Below are 26,241 nucleotides of genomic sequence, written 5' to 3' on the forward strand. Positions count from 1 at the left end.
GTTGGTTTTTCTCCGGTACCGGGAACCGAACTCACGACCTTGCGCTTGCCAGGCAGGTGCTTTGCCGCTGAGCTAAATCCCCAGCCCCGGTAGTTGTTTTTTTAATATCCACTCATGTATATAGTACTATCATGGAATAGACTTCATAGTCTTATATTGCATAATCACTGTAGGAATAGTCACGTTTTAAGTATGCTTGTGTAAACATAAAGACACTTGGATTTTGAAAAAGTTTTATTAGTACATGCTTGCAGTACATAATATTTACATTCCTTGTGTGGGGCTGGTACATGTAGGTAACACATCTTAATTCCTTTTCTCATCCCCTTTCCCTCCTTTTCTTTCTCTATCTCTTGATCCCCTTCCTTTTTGAGAAAGAGCTATCATTCTACAATTCTTCATGACACAGTCATACTCCCACTGTATGTAATACAATGTTTTCTTTATCCATTCATCTGTTGATAGACAATAAGCCTGGGTTAAAAAAAAAAAAAAAAAAACAACCCACCAATCTGGGCCAGGGATGTAGCTCAGTGACCCAGCACCCACCTGGCAAGTGCAAGGCCCTGAGTTCGACTCCCGGTATCAAAAAAAAAAAAAAAAAGCTGGGAATATAGCCCAGTGGCACAGTACATGCCTAGAAACACAAGGTCCTGATTCAATTTGTGGTACTGTTAAAAAAAAACAACAAACAAAAAAACTTGTTTTTACACTAAAACATGTCTGTAATGGTGAGGTTACACACACACCAGCTATGAATGGTCCTTTTTGGGAAATAATATATGAAACACTTTTTCACTGATGAGTTAAAGTTCAATTTTTAATTTACACTTTTGATATAATGATACAGTAAGACAGGTTTGTAGCCACTGTAAATCATTTCAATGCAAAAATAATAATGTAATTCATGGTAAACAAACCTAACAAAATTAGAACTTATACAAGGAGAAAAACTGCAGCAAGAAATGGAGCTAAGTTAGTTTGCTCATTAAAAAAGGAACCTTAAATCTCTTAGTCCCTAAACTGATACATGTGGAGTTCCTTGCAACACCCAATGGGTCAGTGTCTGCTCAGGTTGACTGGTTGTGGGTGGGGGTGGGAACTGCTAACTCCAAGGAGCTGGACCACCTTGAAGACAGGATATTTTAACAACTCCAGCCGAGATGAGCCTTACAAGCCTTAGGGGGAAAACTAGGAAGGTCTCTAGGGAACAAACAGATAAAAGTTAATAATTCAGTAAAATGGTTACTATGCCTTGCTAACCTAAAACAAACCTCTGCATTCACCAGAATGCTATGCCTTTGTTGTTCCTCAGTGATTCTGGGAGTTTGAGTTAGTTCAAGGTTTCATTTCAGTGAAGTCCCCTGAGCCTCTACAAAGATATTCTCTGTCTCTTATGCTTTTCATTTGTCTATCAGGGTTTGCTGGCCTGAACATGGTAGTACATTAAGAGCAAATAAAATACTACAGAGAGCAAACAGAATAATTTTAATTGAAAAGTTATATTCCTAACTATCTCTAACATTTCAGGCCCATCACTATCATCTGATGCTGCTTTTCTGCTGGCTAAGTAAAATTCTGAGTCCTATTTCCATAGTTACATCTTTTTGGAGTATTGGAGTGGGGATAGGATATATAAATATACAAATATAAATATACTATAAATACATAAATATATAAGTAATATATAAATGTTTATGTATGTGCATGTGAGATGACTATTTCCTCCAGCCATAACAATTATTGTTTTAAATCTCACACTGTCTGCAAAGATGATGTGAGGGCCAGGGATATAGCTCAGTGGCATAAGTGCTTGTCTGGCAGGACTGAGGTCATGAGTTTGATTACCAGTACCAAAAAAATTAAAAAAAATAAAATAAAATAAAGACCTACAACCTAAAAAGATGATGTGATAGCACGCTCACTCTGGTCGGTATATCAATGAGAAAAAAGTAAGAAAGGAAAGGTTAACACACTCTGAATGTGAGCATAGCCATCTTGACTAGAGTTTATTCTCCTATCTATTTTGCTTACTTTGTTTTAATACAAATAGAATTTCTACTTGCTACATTATAGGTATTTTTTAGAATCTTGGTTTAGTTATTACTTATCAAAGCTACAAATAGAACTTGCAGCAGTAATGAACATATTTTGTAACTGTGTTGTCTGGTATAATGGTCCTAGCTACAGATGGCTACTGAGGACCTGAAATGAATTTTTAGTTTTATTTGACTTTAAATAATTTAAATGATCACATGTGGTTTGTGGCTACTGTGCTGAAGAGTACAGTTCTAAATCACCCATGAAGTGGGTTGGGGATTTAGCTCAGCAGCACAGTGCCTGCCTGGCAAGCATGAGGTCCTGAGTTCAATTCCCATATTGGAAAGGAAAAAAAAAAAAAATCACCCATGAAGTATAGATTTTAAATTATTGCTTGCAAGTTATTTTCTTGTCAACTGAAATTCTGAGGGGCTGGGGATTTATCTCAGCGGCAAAAGTGCCTGCCTGGCACGTGCAAGGTCGTGAGTTCGGTTCCCGGTACCGGAGAAAAACAACAAAAAAAAACAGAACAAAAAAAAAACAAAAACTGAAATTCTGAGATAAAATAAAATCTATTTTAATTTGAAAGCAGCTTATGTTTTAATTTTTATTTTTTGTCTTTTTGAGACAGGGTTTCACTGTGTAGTTCAGGCTGGCCTTGAACTCACTTTATAGCCCAGGCTGGTTTTGAACTCACAGCGATCCTCCTGCCTCAGCCTCCTGCGTGTTGGGATTATAGGTATGTGCCATATTATGCCCACCTGAAAGCAGTTTATTTTTACTGTAGGTTTATTTTTATTGAAAAAGTTTCTGTCTCAAGACATAAAAATTTAGCAGCAAACAGGACAATTAGGAAGACCGAATGTGGAGGACATGTTAGAGTACATAAAGCAATTTTGGCTTACTGAAGATAGAACTGTAAGAACTGCTGTCACAAAGTACTTTCAGGAGTGAGAAAAAAAAACCCCTAGGTTTGAAAGCTTTTTAAAAAGGGGAATATTAAGAAAGATTAACATTCTCCTTTTATTATCTCTATAGCAATTCCTTAGAATATATACATTCAGTATATAAGCCAGTCTTTAAAATTATCTTACCCTCAACTCCCTAACTCCACTAAGGAATGTTGCCATGTACGATTTTATTACAAATTACATTCACAGAGCGGGTTAATTTTGGTAATTTTGCTACTTATACAGAACACTACTTTCATACTGTTTTTGTTTATTATGATAATACATTAAGCAGTCACCTTAAGTGACATCATTCTGTTTTTACTGCCAGGGTACAAATAAAGGGTTATAAAGTAAAAAAAGGGGGTGAGGCATTCATTCAGGTGTGGGAGCACACCCCTGCACTCCCAACTACCAAAGATGCTGAGGCAGGATTGTTTGAATTTAGGAGTTTGAGGCCAGATTGGGCAACAAAGTGAGACCCTAGTTTTAAGAAGCAACAACAAAAAAGAAGATATTATCTTGCTTTAATTGTTGTGCTCACATTAAATTTATGTTATAAAGACAAAATCTCTCTCTCACAGTAATACTGTAATTCACAATAGCAAAGTAAGTCTATAAAAGCCAAAATAATTTGTATTATAAATGTAACAGTACAGTATAATATGCTGTCTTATTCTGAGGATAATATAAAACAGGAGGATCTAATAGGTAAATAATATAATCTAATAGGTAAATAATATTCAATTAGGTTATTCTGTAACCAAAGGCTTTGAAGTATTTATAATGAGAAAAATGTTGATATGGTAGATACTTCTATAGCTACAAAATCCAAGAGGAAAAAAAACTTGTAATCAAGTGTTTAGAACCAGGTTAATATATGAAGTGATAACACATCCATCCTATTCTGCCATGATCGCTATTTTAAAGTTTCTTGAATTATATATATATGTTATATTTAATTCAAATTTGAGTTTATATTTAAGAGCTAGAAGCATATGGAGATGGCCTGCTAATTTTTCCTTTGTACATTAGTAGCATGACAAAAACAGTTCAAGTAAATGGACGATTAATATAGTCATTATGGGAAACAGTATGAAGGTGATCCAGCAATCTCAGAGGCTGTATATCCAAAGGAAGTGAGAGTAGTTTGTCAAGAAGAAATCTATATATGGATATGTTTTTATATCCCTCATAAGCAGCATATAGGGAGGTCTACTTTGTTTTTAACCCATGCTGCCAATCCTTTTAGTCTGTACTTGTTTATTTGTTGGTATATGGAATTGAACCCAGCCTGAACTAAGCTAAATCACCAATACTTTTTTCTTCTGGAGACAAGATCTTGCTACGCTGTCCACGCTGGTGTCAAACTTCCAACGCTCCTGCCTTAGTCTGAGATAACAGGCATGCACCACCAGGCCCAGTTTTTAGTGTATATTTATTTCTGCTGATTTTATTATGTGTTTCCTACTATGAAATCTGGATTTTGTTCTTTTTCTCATTCCTTGGGGTATAGCTGTGGGTTGTTTATCTGAGATCTTTCTGCTCTTTTGAAGGTAGGCACTGAATGCTATATTTATCTCCTAATGTTTTTCCTACATCCCATAATATTGGGTATATTGTATTTCTATTTTGTTTTGAGACATTTTTAAGAGATTAAAATGGGAGAGAAGGAAAGACCTTGACATATGACTTTCAGAAAAGCTCCTCTGAAGTGGTATGTTTGGGAACGATGTCTGTGCCTCTGTGTAAGAGCTAGAGGAAGTGTCGAATGAAGAGGAAATAAGGTCGTGAGAGCAATATAGAGTGCTGTGAATGTAGCTAAAAGAGTTTGGGAGAGATTTATGTGAAGGACAGGGGTCTGTCTGCAGAATAAAGAATTTCAGTTAAGACTTCAACTAGTGATAATTCAATTCCTAACTGATGTATGTCTGACTATGGGAAGAGCATCAAGGAATAAATAGGTAGACAAAGGGAAGTGGATAATTATGCTGAATGGTAATATAAACAAAACAATGTATCAGCAGTTTGAGCAACATGACAGTAATTTAGTGATGATGGCAAGAACACTTTCAAGTGGAAGAATAATGGCAAAAGCCTCAGTGAAGGGGGTTGAAATGTGAAAGAAAAGTGGGAAGAAAATGGAGATTATTTCTAGGATCTTTTAAAAGCAAATGACAACTAACTGGCAGACTAGACAGGACTCAGTTTAAAATGAGCAGTGAGGGATTTGGCTTGCATAGATGAAAAGAGAAAAATTAACAAAAACAAAGGAAAGAGTAATTCAGAATTTATAGGGAGAAAAAACTGCATTGCATTCCTGAGGTTAGGTCTGGGATGTCAACAGAACACTGAGCTAGGAATTTCCAATACGCAGAAATGTCTGGAGGACGTCTCTCTTTAAATTAGGTGAAACTGCCCATGTTTAAGACATAGACAAAAAGAAGTCAGGTACCTACAATGCAACACTTATTTGAGAACTACTGGCCTGAAATTTGTGATAACACGTTTTCTTTACATATCCATTTTAACATATGATGACTTGAAAAAAATTCCTAATTCTCAATCCAGGGTTCTAAGGTAAAAAACAAATTTACCTACTTAGCTATTCATGGATGACTGGATTCCTTGTTTCAGTGTTTCATCTGTAATTGGCACAGAAAGAAATGACCACTTTAGAACATGTGTATATGGATTTTTAAGGGGTATATCAATTCCTAATGTCTTAAGTGTTGAGCTGAATCAAAGGGTGTACCAATTGTTTTCAGCAAATACTACATTAATAAGAAAATTTCTGTTGACATATTAAAATGGGCAAATAAAAATAATTTGTTTGAAATACATGTAGGAATATCTTAATGAGTGAAATATGTAGTGACATTCATTACCTTTCCTAGTGAATAAAATATTACTAATATTTTTAAATGAAACTTATGACATAGCCATTTTAGAAATTGTGTTCCAAAAAGCAAGATGATACAATATAGCAAATCAAACTTCAATGTGACTTCAGAAATCGTTAACTCCATTTTTAGGTTTCCCAGGGCAAATACTTTTATTTAAAACTATGCAAGTCAGCCAGGTATGGTGGGTACCATATTCCAGCACTTGTAATTCCAGCACTCGGGGGATGCTGAGGCAGCAGGATTGCCTCAAGTTCGAGGCTAGCCTGGGTTACACAGTGAGTTTAAGGCCAGCATGAACTATATGACATCCTGTCTAAAAATTTAAAAAGAAAAACAACTCAAATAAAATAAAAAACAAAAACAAAAAGACCCCAAAATCCCACAAAGGTCCACTGGCTCCTGATAATTATCTCGTGCAGCTAACATCATTAATTCTAGCATACACATACACCATGTTTTACTGCCTGTATGTGTACATTTGATGATACCTTAGTACACTGTCTTAAGATCTGAAAGAAAGCTCCTCTTCGGAAACGTGGAGTAAATCAAGTATCAATGAAATGAACATGCAGAACAATATGGAATACTCTGGAAATATTTGCTTGTAGCATTTGCTCTAACTGGCCATTAAATCTCTGTTCACCATTTGAGAAAGAATTATTATTTCTTACTTCTTACAATATACAATTAGTCCTAGTTTTCAGCCTCAATAAAAGCCTCAGAAAGAAAACTTAATTTAAGCCGAATATCACCTACCTTTTACTTTGGGAATGACCCCTCTAGTCCTAATCAGTCTATAGAAGCGAAATATGTAAGTGGTCCCTCCCTCATCTGTGGTTTGACATACCCGGTTTCAGTCATGGTCAATCTGTTTAAAAACTTGTAAGTAAAATTTTGTTTGAGACAGGGTCTTGCTATGCAGTTCAGGCTGACCTTGAACTCATTATGTTGCCCAGGCTCACCTAGAACTTGTGGTGATCCCCATCTCAGCCTCGTGAGTGCTGGGATTACAGGTGTGTGCCACCACACCTGGTTACTGTTTCAAAATATTAAATTGAAAATCTAAAATTAAACAATTCCTAAATTTTAAATTGGGCACCATTCTGAGTAGTGATTGTAGGGAGCAGTGAGGCAAGACTGGTTGGAGAACCAAGGGCACCTGAGGCAAGCCATTAATTGTTGCTAGGCAAGGTTGTGTCATGTGACATTAACTTTGTTAAGTGTATAAAACACCCCTATGGTAGTTGAGCAATCTCCTTTCTTTCCATCCAGAGAGAGAGGGCTCCACCTGATCTCAGCTTTTGTGTCTTATCTTTACTTTCCATATCTAGCTGTGCCACAGGAATTCCAAGAGCCCCCAGGCAAGTGATGATTCTGTCAAGATTCTAGTCACTTCGCCTTCCTGTTTACAAGATACTCCGTCATGGTATCATAATGTTGTACATTGGGTTCAGGACTACTCAAGGTTTCAGGTATTCACTGGGAATCTATTCCCCTAGTGTAACAAAGATAGCAATTAGCTATCTGCACATTATATTAAGTCACAATAATCAGTTATTAAGTCCAACAATAAAATTCTAATTATGCATGTTTTCCTAAAATTAAGTGTCAGGTAAGAAAAAGTAACAGAAATGTTTAGAACATCTTCTCATCTAATTGATCTGAAACTCCAAGGTATAAAATTGACTAAAACAGAGCTATTCATGTTAAAGCATAAGTAAGAACTAAATCTTTTTTATGATCCTCATCCCCTACAATGGTCTTCCACTTCACCTCTCAATTCTTAAGGAAGCTTTAAAACAAACAAAAATAACTGAATTGTTAAATAGGAAAAATGTTTTCATTTGCTTTATTCATTCTTTCCTTTCAGGGAGAAGGTACATTTATGAATTCTTAATGCTTAATTTCAAAGCTCACAGGCAAATAGTGCTTTTTACAAATCACTACACATATATTTTATAAATGGCCATAATGACCATAGTGGCTTATATTAAATAAGCACAAACTATGGGCAGAAATTACTTATCTCACATTTTGTCCACACAGGAATCAGTTTTCATATAATACAATGTGTGCTAATTACTAGGTAATTTTAAGAATGTATTTTCTTCTCTTATTTACCAGGTCTTAAGTAGAGAGGCACTGTTCAAAGACAATACTTGATTTAAAGAGTATTAAAACAAAAAATTTAAAAATACCTACATGTAGGTGTATAAATATTGCAAACCAATCAAATGAATAATTTCAAAAATTTGGGAACTAGATATATTAAATTAATAGTAAGAATAAAACTAATAAAGCCCAACTGTGACCATTTAACACCAGTGACACTTTCTTTAAATATCTCAAAGACAGCTGGGGATCATTTCATTTTGGGGAACAAAAACATTTGGAGTTACATCTGGTAAACAAAGATGAGAATGGATGTTTGATTTTACTGAAAAAAAGAAGCATAAAATGTCATCTCATGCAAACATATCTATGATTGAAAAGAATGTGGATTTCTCTAGTTAGACAGATTCTATCTTTCCCATATGTACATATTAACTGTATAGTTCACACCTCTACTAGTTCATCATTTTTGGGTCGCTTTTATAGAAAGGTCCATAAAATCTTCTGATTGTGAAATTGGATTTTTTACTAGAACTTGTCATTATTTAATATAATATTTTGAGGCTTTTATTACAAGTTCAGGAGATACATATCTTCATTCTAGATTATTTATCACTGTATGAGAATTTCCCTAACATGTTTTTAACATTAAGGCCTAATTGTTGTTGTTATTTATAGTTTCAGTAATTTTCTTATCATCAGTATCTCAAGTTTATTTTCATTCCTTAGTCTTACCTGAACTTAAAATTTCAGTATTTCTACTACCTGTTTATCTTATTTTAAATTTAATAAAATATTTCAATCTGAGAGATGACTTTCAGTTGTTAAGTTTTAACTCTTGAGTTTACTGTGATTAGTGATATACTTTGGGTTTATTTTCATGTTCTTAATTTTTTCTGCTATTTATCCTCCTTTTTTAATGGCTCCTTATTTACTTTTTCTACCTTGCATGCACTGAATTTTCTTTAACAGTGGTTGATTTTTTTTTCTTATTATAGGCTTAGAGATTTTCTTTAATGATTATATTCAAAATTTTTAAAATTCATACACAAATTAAAGCACAAAGTTAACAATGTTTTATACAGACAATATACAAACTTCAGCTTGCTGTACATTTCATCAATACTCTTCCAAAGCTGCAGGTACATTATCAAAGATTTTTATTTCATCTTATTTAAAAGTTTCTCAAATAAGTCTTCATTATTATTATTGTTTTATACTGCCAATGGTAGCTAAAGTTCACCCATATTTATGAATTTCTTTGTTCACAAATTCTTTCCCTTTATTCAATGTATGGATTAAGTCTCCTCCTTTGTTTCTTTTCCCGTGGCCAGAGAGAAAGCAGCAGCATCCTATACCACACAGGCAGTGAGTGGTGAGAATACTCAGGGCATACAAACGCTATCCTCCACTGGGAGCTCAGGCATATAACAAAGTTTTAGAAACTTTCCTGTGCATATCTGTAGATATTACACCGTAGAGAGTCCACACCATTATCGTCCTCTCCATGTCTTAAATATATTGGTATCTAGACCGCAGAGGCCAGTAGCACTCCATCAGCACTACTAACCAGACAACTCAACTTTGGCTCATAATTTTAACTCTTGTTTTCACATTTTTTGCATCATTAGATAAACCAGAATTCTTACTATGATATATACAGGCTTTCATTATGTAATCTATGTTTACATTTCTAAATTCACACTGCATCAATTTAGAAACCTGCAACTATTTTCAGTACAGTTCTTGTACTGAGCAAAGTCAGAGAAAGGAAAATAAGAACAGTTTGAAGAAGGCTGTGATTGGTTCAGAATACTGATTCAATAAGATTCTGATAGACCCAGATAAGAACAAATTTTTTTTTAAGGCTCTGTGTTTACTTTAGATTTAAAAACACTCTGCTAATGACATGTGCCACAAGGAAAAATTTCTTTTTGAATCTCATCTGAAAAACTGTTATCTGTGGAGGGTAGGGTTTTTTAAAATGTGTGTGTGTGTGTGTGTAGTTATAAAAGTTTGTGAAGTTAATAAATACAATTCTGAAAAAAAATTACAGGTATTCTTAGTAGTGTGATGAATAAATACTTATTTTTTTCTTTTGAGACTATATGATCAAGCTCCTCTAAGTAATCACTACTTTTCTTTCAGAGTCTGTGTAAAATATTTAGATATATGTATTCTACATTTTAGAAGATCTGCAGTTGAGGGTCTGGTGTGGTGGCATACACCTGTAATCCCAGCACTTGGGAGACAACTGAGGGAGTAATATAGCTCCTTTGGTATTATTAAACATATCTTACAAGTTGTGTAGTTACAGTCCTTGTATATTTTGATTGGCCTGTTTTCAGGTTTTTTTGTGTGTGTTTTTCAATTCAGGATGCCTCTATCTGCTGTGTCTTCAAGCTCAGAGATTCTTTCCTCAGGTGTATCCAGTCTATTAGTAAGTGAATGAAAGAAATTCATTTCTGGTACATTGTTTGCAGGATAAGTTTTAGACTTATAGTGAAAACTGACTGGAAAATACAGAGTTCCCTTAAAACCCTGTCAAACCCCTCACCCCTTCTTCTGACAACCCACACTACAGTTTACCTATTCTACCCATAATGACTATTTGGGTTGTTTCCAGTTTTTGAGTATGAATAAAAACCCCATGAGTTACTCTTTTTTTTTTTTTTTGGTTTTTCTCCAGTACCGGGAACCGAACTCACGACCTTGTGCTTGCCAGGCAGGCGCTTTGCCGCTGAGCTAAATCCCCAGCCCCAGAGTTACTCTTAATATATGTCTTTTGTATACATACATATCCTGTTCTAGATCTACTATGCATATTATTTCCAAGATCACAGTTTTCACTTTATAGTTAGCCCTGAAAGCAGGTAGTATGATTTCTTTGCTTTTACTTTCAAAATTGTACTATTTACTAACTTTACTATTCAATATAAACTTTAGAATCAATTCTATATTTATGCAAAGAATCTTACAGGGTTTTATTAGAATTCAGATAAGCCTATAATTAATCTGGGGAGAATTCACATTTCTAGTATACTAAATTTTCTAATTTATAAATACAATATCTCTATTTACTTAGGTTGGTTTTTATTTCTTCTATGAGCATTTAATAGTTTTCAGTATACAGATCCTGCACAAATTTATTGGATTTATACCTAAGAATTTTATTTTAGGGTAGGGCACAACTGTCTATATTTTATTTTAAATTCTGCCTTTCAACTCTTCACTGGTAGCAGATACGCAAAAACAGTTGATTTCTGGGTACTGACATTGCAGCTTGTAGCTTATCAAACTCATTTATTATTTCTAACACTCTAGATTTCTTAGGATTTTGTATTGTAGACCCATTATGTTGTCTTCAAGATTACAGATTCAGTTTTTAACTTTTGATTTTACCTTTGCATGTTAATTTCTTTTACTTAATTTGTGGTGCTATGATTCTTTCAGTTCAATATTCAATAGGAGTGATAAGAAAGACCACATTCTTGACTTGCATCTACAGGGTTAAACATTCAATAAAGTACCATTTGCGTATTTTTGGGTTATACATTCTTTAGCAGGAGTAACAGTTCAATATTCAATAGGAGTGATAAGAAAGACCACATTCTTGACTTGCATCTACAGGGTTAAACATTCAATAAAGTACCATTTGTGTATTTTTGGGTTATACATTCTTTAGCAGGAGTAAGAAGTTCCTTTTCTGTGCTTTCTGAGATTTTAATCATGAATGGATATTGCACTTTGTGTATTTCTTTTTGCATCAACTAATATGTTTTTCTTCTTTAAACTGTTAATATTATTAATCCTCTAAGACTTGCCTTCCTAGACTATCTCTGGTGAGCATGTACTACATTTTTTTACACTACTGTATTTTATTTTTAAATTTTTGTTAAGAATTTTTGAATTTATATTTATAAAGAATATTGGCCTGTAGTTCTCTAGTAGTAGTTCTGCTGGCCTCATGAGTTGGCAAGTGTTTCCTGAACATTTTGTGAATGAAATTACAAGTACTGTCAATTAGTTCTAATGCAATTTATGTAGAAGGCTGGGTAACTTTGTGCACTCACACTTTCTGCCAATTTCAGGTACATTTTGTTTTTTATGTATGTGGTGGATTGACAACCGGTGGAGAACTTGTAACATCCAGCTGAGCTCAATCAGAGTGGTGGTTTAGAGGCCCACCTTAGGATTGCTGCCAACATAATAAAAAGAACTGGAGAGGTGCTTTTAGGGAGTTGTTGGTTCTCCTGATGCGGCCTGTCATGTCGGCTTTCCTGATATGAACTCAGCTGTTCTCCTCAATGGAGGAACTTGGTACCTTGTTATCACTGAGAATGGCCATGGTTCACCTTCGGGGGGCTCTGGTCCTTACTTTGAGCACTGCTTCCTGGCTCTGGAGGGGAAGATGGTGCACTAGAGAAGCTTGTTGCTGTGGCTTTCCTGAGATGAACTCGGCTGTTATCATCAGAGCAGCTCAGGACCTCACTGTCACTGAGGATGGCTGTGGTACTTTTCAGAGGAGCTCTGCTCCTCACTTTGCATATTGCTTTCTGGCTCCAGTGCAGATCCTTCATCCCGCTGGCGCAGACTTTCTAGCTTCCATCACTGACCTTTGAGCCTTCCTGGCACAGATCCTTGATAACAGACTTGCATGAGGCATTGTCATGGGCTCCAGGTCTTCAGCTGGACACATGCAGGACACTGCTGTGGGATCCAGGCCCTCAGCTGGATTTTTTTTTTTGGTCTTTAGTGTGCGGACAGGTTTCCTGCACTCTCTTTGCATGTGACTCTTTGGGGGACTATTACAAATTAATCCTGTAACTTCTATACCCTGCATTTTTTCCCTTGTAAGCCCTGACTACAACAATGTGGAAGAAACTTTTTTTTTTTTTTAACCTGGTATTAAAGTCCTTTGGCCTGAAGAACTTAACAGTTCTCTTATTTCAAGTCTGCTAAAAATGAACATTCTCTCAGAATGGGAAAATGTTACCTAGATTTCTTAAAACTCTGTATCTTAGAAAAAATGTTTACTTTTATCTTCTCCAGAAACATAAGCTTGTCTGTCATATGCTATAAGTATTAGATTTATAATGTACTCCTGAATGGAAGAACTAGTTGCTTCCATTCATCAGTAATAAAGCTTTTCTTGGCTCCCAGAAGGTCAAAATGATACATTCCTGGGAAAAGTACTGAATTAATGGAAAAGCTAACTAAATGGCCCAAAGACCTCTATGGTGACCTTATTTGTAAATTAAGAGCCACTAATGTTAACTTTCAAAAGAGAAAGACCTGGGATCTTTAGTTATCTACTAGAATAAAGTTTTGCTGCACATGTATTACTTGTCCATATGGCTCTCAACATGTTGCCTACAATATGGTGCTAAGCTTGGAGGACTGAGCACTGAAGCAGTGTTACTCTGGATAACTTTGCTGAGTAAAAGAAAACTCAGATCTTGAAAAAGGTGCCTGCACACCCAACCACCTTTCCCTCTGCATCTACCTGTATGTCTGCCTACTTATGTACTCATGAAAGTCAAGTTTCTATCTGAAGTATACTAGCCACAGTTTCTGAATTAATATACTGATTCTGGTTGTTTTTTGGGAAAAACATCCTCAGTTTTGTTTTTATCCATAAAGGATATTTTAACCAAAAATTGAAACCTGGGTTTTGTTTTCCCCTTCTAGGCATTTAAACGCATGGGGGACTTCACTGATTTCCTGGCCTATGACCTATATAGTTTCAGAATAGAAGTTTGTTAAGTTTTTAACTTTCCCTATACGTAATTTTTTTTGACTTGCTTAAAGATTTCTCTTTCAGTAGTTTGACTGTGATATCTTTAGAGTTTTCTTTTTAAATATGTTTTTGTTTTTATTCTGGATGGGGTTTTCATAGCTTCTGGGATCTGTGGTTTGATGGGGTTATGGTTTATGTCTAGATGACCCCCAAAGCCTCATATAGTCTGGGCTTCCTTGTACAGTTTGTGGCTGACTCATGGTCCAACACTGGGAAAATGGGTGTAAGCACTACACCGCCCTAGTGAGGCCAGTAGCCTGCACACAAAATAAGGGAGGAAAAAGGCTGGCTTGCTGTCTCTGCCAGTCTCTCTCTGTCTCTCTATCTGTCTGTCTGTCTCTCCCTCTCTCTTTGCTCTTGTTGCTTTTATAATCTTCTGTCGGCCACACCACCCTGCCTTGGAGCTAGGTGGTTATGGACTGAAATCTCTATTAGCTGTAAGCTAAATAAACCTTTTCTTCCTTAATTTTGGACATCTGGTACTTTGCCTCAGCAATGAGAAAAAAGTAACTATGACAAGTAGCTTCATAAACCTAGAAAAACTCACAACCATTCTCTCTTCAACTATTTTTGTCTCTTTCTTTTCTTGCAGGTCACAATTTATAACACTGCCTCACAACGTCTTACAATTCTTGATTACTTTGTTCTGTTTTTCCCTTGAAATCTTTCACTTTGCATAATTTCTACTGATCTGTCTTCAAATTTATTATGCTTTCCTGAATCCAATATGCTAAAAATGACATCAAAAGAATTTTCTTCTTGCTTCAAGACTTCATTCTCATTTTTAAAACACTTTCCATTCCTTAGCTGAAATCCCATCTTTTCAAACGTGTTGTCCGCCTTTCACATTAGATCTTTTAACATTTTAATCATTTATTTTTAAAGTTTCTTTCTCATATCTCAGTACAGGGTTAGTGATTTGGCAGGGGTTTCCAATGTCTTTCATGTCAAATAATTTTTATTACATGTAAGAGGCCTCGCATAAAACAGCAAAAACTGAGCTGACTGGTATTTTGCCTGTAAATGGATATGGCTATTTTCTCTTAGGACATTAGCATAAAGAAATCAACCAAGTCAGTGGGTCAGTTAGGTTGAAGGTGTTAAGCTGATCATCAATGGACCCAGCTGAAATGTTTGTTGAGTAAGGAGTTCCTGTTAACTTTTGTTTGGTGTTGTCTGGGGTGCCAGGCAATTCTTCCTTGGTGCTCCTCAACTACCCTTAGTTTTTAAAACTCTCTATACTTCTGAGCTTAAGATGGTTATTTCTCCATGTTACTGTTTCTTCTTCAGCAAAAGACTGCTCTTATTTTGATTCTAGGATTCAACTTACGATAGGTATTCTCAGTGCTTCTTTTTGAAAGTTTTAAGGCACACACATGTGCCTAAACTCCATGCATGGTGTGTTCCTAACCATCATGGCAGCCAAATCTATACACAGAATTTGAGATAGGTCTTAGGAGAGAGTTAATGTCACTTTGTCATTGAGTGTAGATCTTACCTTTGTATGGAGACAGGGTCCTAGTTTGAAGAAGTTTTCCTATTTCTTCCTAGTGTAACACTTCTGCTCCACGTGATTTTTCCTAGAGGGGCTCCAGCATGAATTCTTATATGCCAAAGACAGGGCAGAGTACCCCGTGCATTCTTTCCTCTGCACAGTCAGGAGAAGAACTTCTAAGTGTGCATTCCCTTTGTGTTTTGGGTTCCAGTTATTCTACACTGACATGCCATGCCACATCTGGCCTTCAGAAATGCATGACAAAGGAAGGAAGATAAGGAATGAAAGAAGTATGTGTGAGAAAGAAAAAAAGGTACAGAGAGAAGAAAGACAAATGAAAAGACAGAGGGAGAGGAAGAAAAGGAGAAAAAGGAGGGAAAGTAGGAAATTGAGAAAACGGAGGAGCAACGAAGAAGTTCCTGTGATTCTGAACTCCTCTCTATACCCACAGATGGTTCTTAAATAGCAAAAATTCCAGGTTTTTAGATTTCCACATGAATCTATGGAAAGTTCCCTATTTTACTAAAAATCATTTTATTTATATAATAAAGATAAACATTTTTATAATTAAAATATTTTAATTTTTTATATAACACTGTGTTATACTTCATTTAAAGACTAACCCATCAATACAACCTTTCAGCACTGACTTTTTGACTGGCCCTATCCATTTGCCAGTTCTCTGCCATATATAAACTCCTATCTTTATTTGCCCCCAATTATCTAAACTACTAGATTAGTACATTGCAGATGTGTTTGCCTAAAAGAATATTGCACTATTACATGTTCATAAATTTTTAAATTGTAAGTAATGTGCTCCAGAGTAGTATTAACTTGTTATTAATATAGTCTCAGAAAGGATGGAAAGAACAAATTCTGTAAGTTTAATATAGTATAACTTTGGCAATAGCGTTTCTAGGGCACTATTATTTTACTATTTGTTTTTTTATTATTTGTGCTTTCTCTCTCTCTCATATATATGCACATATATGTCAAAAGCTTCACAATGCGAATTCAGTTACTCAATTCATATATGAAAAAAGAGCCCATTTAATCTGCCAGACCATGTTTTTAAAATTAAAAGTGTTAATTTGCATCCTAATAACCAACTCACTTCTGAATTCTAATTCTATGACAGATAATGACTATACAGGGTGTAAAGGTTATTGCCTGGTTGAAATAAGGAGATTTATTTTCTACATTTTGTACTGATGCTTTGGGTCTTTGCTTCCATGAGACTTACTCTCAGTAACAATACATACTTTTCTTGGCAATACTCAGAAGAGGAAAGTACTTTAAAGAGAAAATTCTATCTACTTCTACTGTTTCACTTAAATATCTAAAGTGAAAACACTACAACATACTGTAAAATACAATTTTTCCAATGGCATTTTGCTCATAATAGAAATACCCATAGAGAATGAGATGTTACTCTAGCACCAACATTTAGAATGATCCCTTTGTTGACAGCCCTGAGGTTTTTATATCCTAGAATTATGTACTAAATTAAAGTTCAGGACAAAGAGAGAGATGTCTGTCTTTTGTAAAGTATGAGAAAAGCTACAGTAAAAGCTGAAGTGGAAAAGAACTGACATGATACCTGAAGCTTCACTGCAGGCATATCAGCTAACATATACACTTAGAGGATCTAAAATTAATTATCTTCACATATCTACATACACCTCACACAGTGTTAACATTTCACCAGGATTTCCTGACACTGTTTTCAAGATCTTTGCTTTAGAGTAAAAGTAAAGTATGTAAATATGTATTTCCATAAGATTTTTGGAACCAAGTGTATAAAAGCAGTAGTAGCTTTATGTAGAATTTTTCCTACATGCTTTCAAACCAGTGGAAGTCACTGACAGTGATATAACTAGCTACAGATACACTGTTACTGTATATACAATAATTTTTTATAAATAAAAGATGATCATTTAGAGGCTTAATAATCATATAAAGAGAGGCTCTTTATTCATTCACTATCATAAAAAATTACACAATGGTATATTAATTATCTATTACCAACAAATTCCTATGTAAGTAACTATCTCAAAATTGAGTGGCTTAGAACATTTATTTACTCACACTGGCCTGGGGCAGCTTAGGTCACTTGTTTACGTGTGTGGAGCTTGACTAGGCCAGGGCAAGTGGACTCTATTTCAAGTGTCCTCCCAAGATGGGTGGCTGGCTCAGGTATATTCTCTTATGATGACAGCAGAGGAGTAAGAGTAAGCAAGCCCAGCTCGGCACACATTTCACACTTCTGCTCCATTTACCATCACTTCATTCAAAACAAGTCAGATTACCATGCTTTGAGCAACATGGCCAACCTCTGGCCCACACAGAAACAGGCAGAGGTGTAGAATTAAAACCATCTTCAGAATTAAGGTAGTTTTCTATAAAGATATAACACAAATCTTTCGACAACTTATATAGCTTAATATTAATAGCGAACAATTAATAAGCTCTATTCTTGAAACATAATTAGTAGTCTAATGGGTAATTTATAGAGCTTAATATTAATTCAAAACTATCAAACAGACAGGTCTGACATCTAAAATATTAATTGCTGGCGAGGGATATAGCTCAGGGGTACAGTGCCTGCCTGGCACGCCAAGGTCCTGAGTTTGATTCTTGGTACCATAAAAAATAAAATAAAAAAAATTTAAAACTATTAATTGCTGTACATATTGTATTTACAAATCAGAAGGTCACAAAAAGATGAGAATATAAACACTAACTGGAAAAGAAGCTGGCTCAGATAGGCTTTCAGGAAACTGCCTGGTAAAACTGAAATGGTAATCTATATATTCTAATTTAAACTCGCATTTTATAGGGGAAAAAATGTAGTATGTTTAATTCACTTAGGCTTTTAAAGATTACGTATCTACAGTGTTCTTGTCTAAATATTTTAACTCATCTATTAGTGACTAAATGTTCTATTTCCTACGTGGCCCTCTATAACATACCCTCTTCTTAAAATCCTCATTCCAATTCTCACTGAAGAAAATAATCTGTATGATTCGTCACTCCACTACATATACTGTATATGCATATCATAACTTTGCAAGACATATTAGCTTTGAATTGCTGTGACAAAATCTCTGACAAAATCAACCTGAATGGAAGAAATATTTATTTTGTTACAGCCACTTGCCTCCATTGCTTTTAGTCCACGGTGAGGTAGAAGATTATGGTGGGAAGTATATGGCAGAGTAAAGCTACTCACCTCATGGCAGCCAGAAGCAAAGAGAAAGGAAAGGGCCCAGGTCCCAAGAACTCTTTCCAGGGCATGACCCCAAAGACTTAACCTCTTCCCACTCCAGCCACCCACCTCCTAAAGGTCTACCACCTTCCAATAGTGCTGCCACTAGTGGAACCAAGCTTTCGACAAGTGTTTGGTGGAACATTTAAGATCCAAACCAGAACACAAAAGAAAATGAAACCAACAAGCAAGGTTTGAATCAAGAAGAATGACTTTTACATTTTCAAAAACATTTAAAGAACTCTGTATGATAGAATGACAATACTATACAATAATAAGCCAGACTTAGAATTCAAATTTTAAAAATCTCAGTGAGAAAAAACACATTTTTCCAGGACTCTTTCAATACAACACATACAAAGATATACAAACACCCTTTTCTTCTAAGGATGAATCTCTGAAGAAACCACCATGTTGGTTTATTCTGGTTTAGTGCTTATTTTAACACTGCCATTAAACCAAATTCACAGTAGCTGTAGTTTAGGCTGAGTGTAAGTGTTTGGTGCTTCCTAAAAGGAACATGAATGATATGCTAACAGTGAAGTTCATGTAGTCTACGGGGAATGGAAACAATCAAAATTAAATCATTTTGATAAAGCCTCATTCTTTCATGAAGAAAATCTCAAAAGATACTACCCTGTTCACTGAATTAAGCCTTTGTACTTATAACTGTCACAACGTAAGTCCACTTTAAGACATTTCTGTGATATATTAAAAGTCACAAAAGATTTAATGATATTTTTATGTGAACTGGCTGTACGTTATTTTGAACATTTGCTTAAATTATTTATACACAAACATATATAAAATCTTTTTGTGACTTGAAAACACAGCTTGCATACAGAAGAGTATGAAAAGCTTTGATGTCCTTGTAATCATGTAACTATAGCTTAAAACTTTCCTGTGTATCACATTTTCTTTTTCTCTACCTGAGAGGTAAAGCCATTCCTGAAGTTATATATTCATTCCCCTTCTTTGCTGTATGGTTTGACCATCAATGCACGTATTTTAAATGATATACTACTTGTACTGCATGCTCACGAATGCAACAATAAGGTACATTTTCTGAGACTTCCTACTTTTGCTCAACATTTATGTTACTCATTGACACAGATTCACGGACCTGTCATTCATTAATTTTCATAGGTATATACATTCTATAATGTGAATGTCTTATCAATAAACATGTAGTGTTTCAGGTTTTTATTACTAAAAATAATGCCACAATACACATTATGTAACTATGTTTTCCTTAGGCAAAGCTGTGAAAACTTCAGAGTGCCTAAGAATCAATTGAGAGCCTGTTACAGCACTGTGTCTGAAGTCCACCCCCAGGAATCCTGGTTTGGTAGGGTGGGGTTTCAGAACTTCTGTTTTCCACAGCCCCCAGGTGGTATCAATGCCATTGTGCACAAATCACTCTGAACAGCAAGGCTGCCATACTGAACAACAAGGCTGCAGGTATACTATAGTTACCTTTTTTCTTTTCCTATAGGATATAACTATGCAATCTGTATACTAACATTTTATCATTTATGTGTTCTAAATATCTCCTCCCAACTGACTTTAGAAAATTTTCTTTTAAATATAATTTGATGAACAGGAGTTTTTAATTCAATTGTACAAAAAAGCCTCACATTTCATTTATGATTTGAACTGTAAAGTCTTCTCTAACACAAGATCATGAAGCTATTCTCTAATATTATATACTGAATATTTGATAGCTTTACTGTTAATATTATATTGCTTAATCATCTGGAATTGATTTTATGTATGATGTGAGGTGGAGTCCAACTTAATTTTCTCATCAGATATCAACAGTCCAAGCATAGAAGTAGCATTTCAACCCCCAAACCTTATGCAATATCATCTTGGGTAAGTACCAAATACTCTTATACTTGTGAGCTTGGTTCTGTATCAATGAACTAACTACATCTGTGCCCAAATAAAACTTTTAATTTTTCATACTCTTGTTTTAAATGTGTCACCCATAAATATGTTATTGTATTTTGAACATTAATGTTAATACTTCCTTTTCCCTGGAGCCATTATCAATTTCTATTTATGTACTATAATTAGGAATACTTGAATTTCTATCTACCATCCTGTTTCTGCCTTTCAGTCAACTTGATTTTTTTATGCTTTCTTCCCATTTTCCTTTACTTTCTTTTCAATTACCCAATACTCTACTATCCCTTCCCCCATGATCATTTATATTTTGTGTTTTGGCTCTATTATTTCAGTGGGTTCTCTGAAATATGCATCATGTAGTCCATAATTATACAGTGTTTACAGTAATAACTCAATGCATAATTATCATCTCTATAACATTAGTAACTGGTAAATATATGTTGTAGCTTAAAATTTATCTGCATTTAACAGAAATACGATTTTTTTTGTGAAGCCAATTTTTAAAAAGACCTGGCTAGATGGTCAGTTATACCCTGAAAAAAAGATAACTATAAACAGATGGAAGATTTACTAGGTGCTTCAAATTTATTTTTGCTATAGCAGTATCAAAAGTTCATTTTTGTTTAACAGGGTAATAGAGTAATTTGCTTCCTGAATATTGGCTTTATACATACCTCTTCCATTTGAATTCGCTCAAATTACTTGGAAACTTGAAAATAAAACATTTTTTTTTAATTTCTAAAGTAGGAAAATTTATAGAGGGACAGGAATGGGGAATACGAATAGCTCTTGAGAGACAGGCAGGGTCCCGAATGGACTGCCTGCAAAGGAAATGTTTTTGATATTCATTTTTTAAATTTATGAAATATAGGTAATTGAAATGCATATTCATGAATATTATGACAATCAAGATTTATTAAAGAATGATTCAGAAATTTAACTTTTTTAAAGGGTGAAGGAAGGGACATTATTCCTATGGATAATTCTCTGTAAAATAAAAGACAAGGCAGATTTATCATCTTAACAAATCTAAAATATTATCTTACTTCAGTAAGATGGGTATACTAAAATATACGCCAAGCTTGTGAACATCTAAGTTTCTCCCTGTTAACCTCATGAAATGTATTAAATCAGGTTTCATGGTTCCTAAAGACCAGGTTCTTAAGTTGAAAGGAATTAACTATGCCTTAGTAATTGCGATTTTGAGGGGACAGCGGAAGCAGATGGGTAGTCCATAAAATGACTTCAGAAATTACATGCATTTTATATAGTATATTAATCTTGACAGTACTCATATTTTCTACTTATAGTTTATTAAATTATAAGATATTTCAACTTAGTCTGCAAGCAAATCTGTTACTAAAACCAGACTACTAGAAATTCTGTTTAATCTTATGAAGTTCTCCCAAACTGAAATAAAAGAAACATGAATTAAATGCAACAAAAACAAATACATGATCTAAGTGAAACAGGCAAGAAAGGTTACAGTTAACATAATGCATACTTTTCTCAAGAAGATTCTCACTGCCTTTGCAATAGAATGTCACAATATAACTGGTTGGTAGCTCACATACTAATTCAACACCTTCATGACCGCAACAGCACTGTTTAAGAAAAAGCACCCCATTCCTAATATCACAAAAGATATTTAACAAGCAACTTCATCAGTATGACTCTCCACTGCTCTCTGTGGTAAACAGCACAGTAAGAGGGTGACACACAGTTCGCAAAGAAACATTTAGGTAACAGTCTACATTCTAAGAAATGTGTCTATTCTAAATGAAGACAATATCAGCCATTGTTTCCTAAGAATGAAGATTTATTCCGAGGTTAAATCATATTTCAGCCAGAGAAAGATGAAATTAAAAGTTATGAATAAAAACAAGGACTACATGCCCCCATTAATGTCTTGCTCTGATACTTCCTCCTATTTAAGACCACCTTAGAGTCTTATCCAAACCTACACCTAAACCACACTGTACTAGAAATGACTCATGGCATACAGCATCCACTTTACAGTTTACAGCCCAGGGAAGATGAAAAGTTAAACACTATATATTGCACAGATGCCCTTGCAGTTACACTCCCAGACATAAATTTGATTCTACTAATCAGATGCAATTTACATAAGATTTGAAAGGGCAATATTATGTAGTCACGCCCCTGTTGTGGATGCTTCCTTTGCAAGGACAGTATAAGGACACAGGAGTTCTGTGGGCAGTGTAGTGAGGCTGCCCAACCTCTTGATTATTGCAATGTTATCATATTGTGGTTTCAACAGCTAAGAGGTAACAGTTTTCTTGGTCTATCTATTCTATATTGAACTAATGGTAATCCTGCATTGGTCTATATTACAGAGTAGCTCTCCAGCCTTACAAACAAGTACATTTTGGTAAGTACACTAGGAAATATATGGTGTCCTGGTCAACAGCAGCCCCCATTTGTGTGCCCCCCCCCCCACTGACAGGTGAAAAGAAAGGCTACACTGATGTAAAAGAAGAAAGAAGACAGCATCTAAGTCAGGAATGTAAAGAGGGTTACTACTGCTAATATTACAGAAAATAAAAGGATTATAAATGAATGTTATAAACACCTTTGTAACAAACTATCACAGCCAGAAAATGTAAAAAAACAACAGATGAACAATCTTCATTAATAGACCATCAGCAACATGAAAATTAGTTTATACCACGGCTATGATGGATTTTATCAAGGAGTGAAAGGGTATTTTAATTTAACAAAACTGAACCAGTATTACACGGCATATTATTATACAAAAGGACTTAAGGCACAGGATCATCTCAACAGAGGGAAGAAAAGAGCATATTACAAAGTGCAACACTTATTCACAATAGAAATGCTTAGCAAACCAAGAATTGACAAAAACATTCTCAATCTGGTAAAATATATCTACGAGATTTAAAAAAAAAGAACCTCATACTAACACCTTAAAAAATTGTGAAGGACTGTTTTCCATTATGATAAGGAAGCCTCTTTTAGCCATTTCTTCTATTCAACAATGCACCTGATCTTCTAGCTAATGAAAGTAAGTCAAAAAGACATTCACAAATTGTTCAAGTTTGGAGATGGTTTGACCTTACACATAGAGAATGCCAGGAAAACCACAAAAATGAATAAAAAGTAGCAAAGAGTTGAAACTAAGATCAATATACAAAAATCAATTATATTTTTGTACACTGGCAATGAAGAAACTAAAAAAAAATGCATAGTAGAACTAAAAGTTAAAAAAAATTAATAAATTTAACAAATAAACACTTGTACACTGAAAATCACAGAATACCAGTGTGATGTTAAAATGGTTAAAAAGAGGATTATGTAGACAAATTGAATTTGTGGATATAGACGTAACAGTAGCAGTGAAATACAGAAGTTTATCAAAAGATTCTACATTATGCCAAAGCAAATTTTATTTGAGAAACAAAAAAGAATATCAGAAAATGCATGAACATGATTATATCAACACACTGAACCATGTGCTTACTAAATTAAGGACAAAAGGCCCTTAATAAAATGTTCAAGGGGTTCTAAATAAGAAATAGTAAAATAAAATTAATTGAATAAAGACTGTTTTCCAAAAGTAGAAAACCTATACAGCAAGATACTAAAGTCTGACTAAATGAAATAAATGGTGGTTGGGCATGGTGATGCATAGCTGTAATCCCAGCACTTGGGAGGCTGAGGAAGGAGGATGGCTACAAGTTCGAGGACAGCATGGGCTACACAGCGTGTACAAGGACAAGTTGGCCAGAAACAACCAGAATCTAAACGAAATAAAGTATAAAATCTCATTAAAAACCAGAAAGCAATTCAAGCAAAAGACATCTCGCCAGACGCGGTGGTGCACGCCTACAATCCTACAACTTGGGAGGTTGAGGTAAGAGGACTGTCCCAAGTCGGAAGCCAGCCTAGGCTACATAGTGAGTTCAAAGTTAGCCTGAACTACAGAGCAAGACCTCCCCTGTAACTGTGTGGGAAGACATACAACCTAAATAGTATCAGTATTTTCAAAATTAGGAAATAAATATAACGTAACTTGGATGAAAATACTAAAAACTTTTGTAGACTTGGGAAAATAAACTGTAAAGTCTACAGGGAAAGGCAAGTGATAAAATTAAGTAAGAAATGTACAAAAATTTAAAATAAACAAAACTGACCAAAACATACTGCTGAAGCATTTTAAAAGGTTTTTATTTTCCAGGAAGGAAAACATTTGGATATGTATATCTGACATTATATATATTAATGAAATACTGAAGAAAACAATCTATTCATAAGCAATGGCTAAAGGCTAGTATGTTTATAAAATATACATTTTTAAAAAATCAATAAACTAAAACTATACATTTTAATTGAATACATTATAAAACACTGATGAGAAATAAAGTTATTAAACACCATATTACAACAGCTTTACTTATAGCGCATTCTTTCATAATCTTAACAGTAACAGAGAGCTCCAGCTCTATGAAAGATGGGGAGGGAAATGTAAAGAGAGTCATTTCTAGTACAGAGAGCTCCAGCTCTATGGGGAGGGAAATACTCACTCTGGATTATATTTCTGGTGAGTGACGAAAAACGGTTTAAATAAGGACGTAGTAGTAGGTTAATGAAAAAAATAATAATCATTAAAAAATTCTACATGGTAATAGGAAGAGAATTCTATTCACACCTACATGGTAATCCACGCCCTCCTCACACTTAACTAAAAAATTGTGTCAGTAACCCAGTAACACATATATGAAGCTAAAAATAGGAAGAAGTACAATAGTAAGTTTTAAATTATGCTTTTCTTTTTAAAATGTTGTTATTGTTCTCATGCTATACTGCCAGGGCTTTTCTAAGAACCTGATATTATTTTTGAAAGTCTGATATTATTTTTAAAAGTATTATAATAGTGAAGTTAAATTATAAGTAGTTACTGTTTTAGTAAATATTCAAGGAGAAAAAAATTAGAGAAGATAAACAATTAATTATAGGGTGAACATATGATTTATCTTTCAACTCATGGTACTTCAGTCAATAAAAGAAGGTCCAATAAGTGTAAACTAGGACTGCTCAACACAAACCCAGACACAGTCATTTTAGTTAAGAAAGATACTTCAGCAATTGACTCCTTGCTGCAATAACATTAGGTAACATTTTTGAATACTATTTTAACAAGAACTCTGTAATAAAAGACTGTCTTAGTTTTCCTACAAGAGTGCTTTGTACACACTAAGCACTCAATAAATAACTGCTGAAGGAATTAATAGGTTCTCTTAAAACAAATCCCTGTGCTTACACAATATAGCTTGTTTAAACATTATGAGCTAAGTTTGTGAGTAAGTAAAAAGCATTAGTTCACACATGCAAACATTTAGGGGAAAAACAAACAAACTCATCTCTCTGTAGGTGGAAGATAAGTGACAGAATAGTGTAATTCAAGCATAACCTCACACAAGTAATGAAGGTATATGTCTAGTAACGAAAACAAAATTTTAGCTTACAAAAGTACTCATTTTTAAATGCTCTTCTAGACATAATACTGAATCAACATCAAAAGAAGACCAATATGCTTTCATTTTTTACCTGCACAGCCAAAAGCCAAATGATATCTGGAAGAGGGGCTGAACTTCACACAGCACACATTAGCCTTTGCCTCAATGCTCGCCACTGAATTGTCTAGGTTGGTAGACCATAGCTTTACTAAGGGAAAGACAAAAACAAAAAGAAGAAAGTGATACATTAGCAAATGTTTC

General features: G+C 34.6%; 1 protein-coding gene across 2 annotated transcripts in view; it reads right to left on the reverse strand.

Annotated features, from left to right (window-relative positions):
* The window catches only part of Rfwd2 (ring finger and WD repeat domain 2, E3 ubiquitin protein ligase), a gene marked incomplete at its 5' end in the record, with an annotated part of 196,761 nt that overhangs the window by 41,067 nt on the left and 129,453 nt on the right, over nt 1-26,241 (reverse strand). For both annotated transcript variants that reach the window (XM_013520966.1, XM_013520960.1), the window contains 1 exon segment: nt 26,072-26,188. In XM_013520966.1, coding sequence (XP_013376420.1) covers nt 26,072-26,188 — 117 coding nt within the window.

Source organism: Chinchilla lanigera, unplaced genomic scaffold (genome assembly GCF_000276665.1).
Source record: "Chinchilla lanigera isolate Chin_1 unplaced genomic scaffold, ChiLan1.0 scaffold00005, whole genome shotgun sequence".
NCBI lineage: Eukaryota > Metazoa > Chordata > Mammalia > Rodentia > Chinchillidae > Chinchilla > Chinchilla lanigera.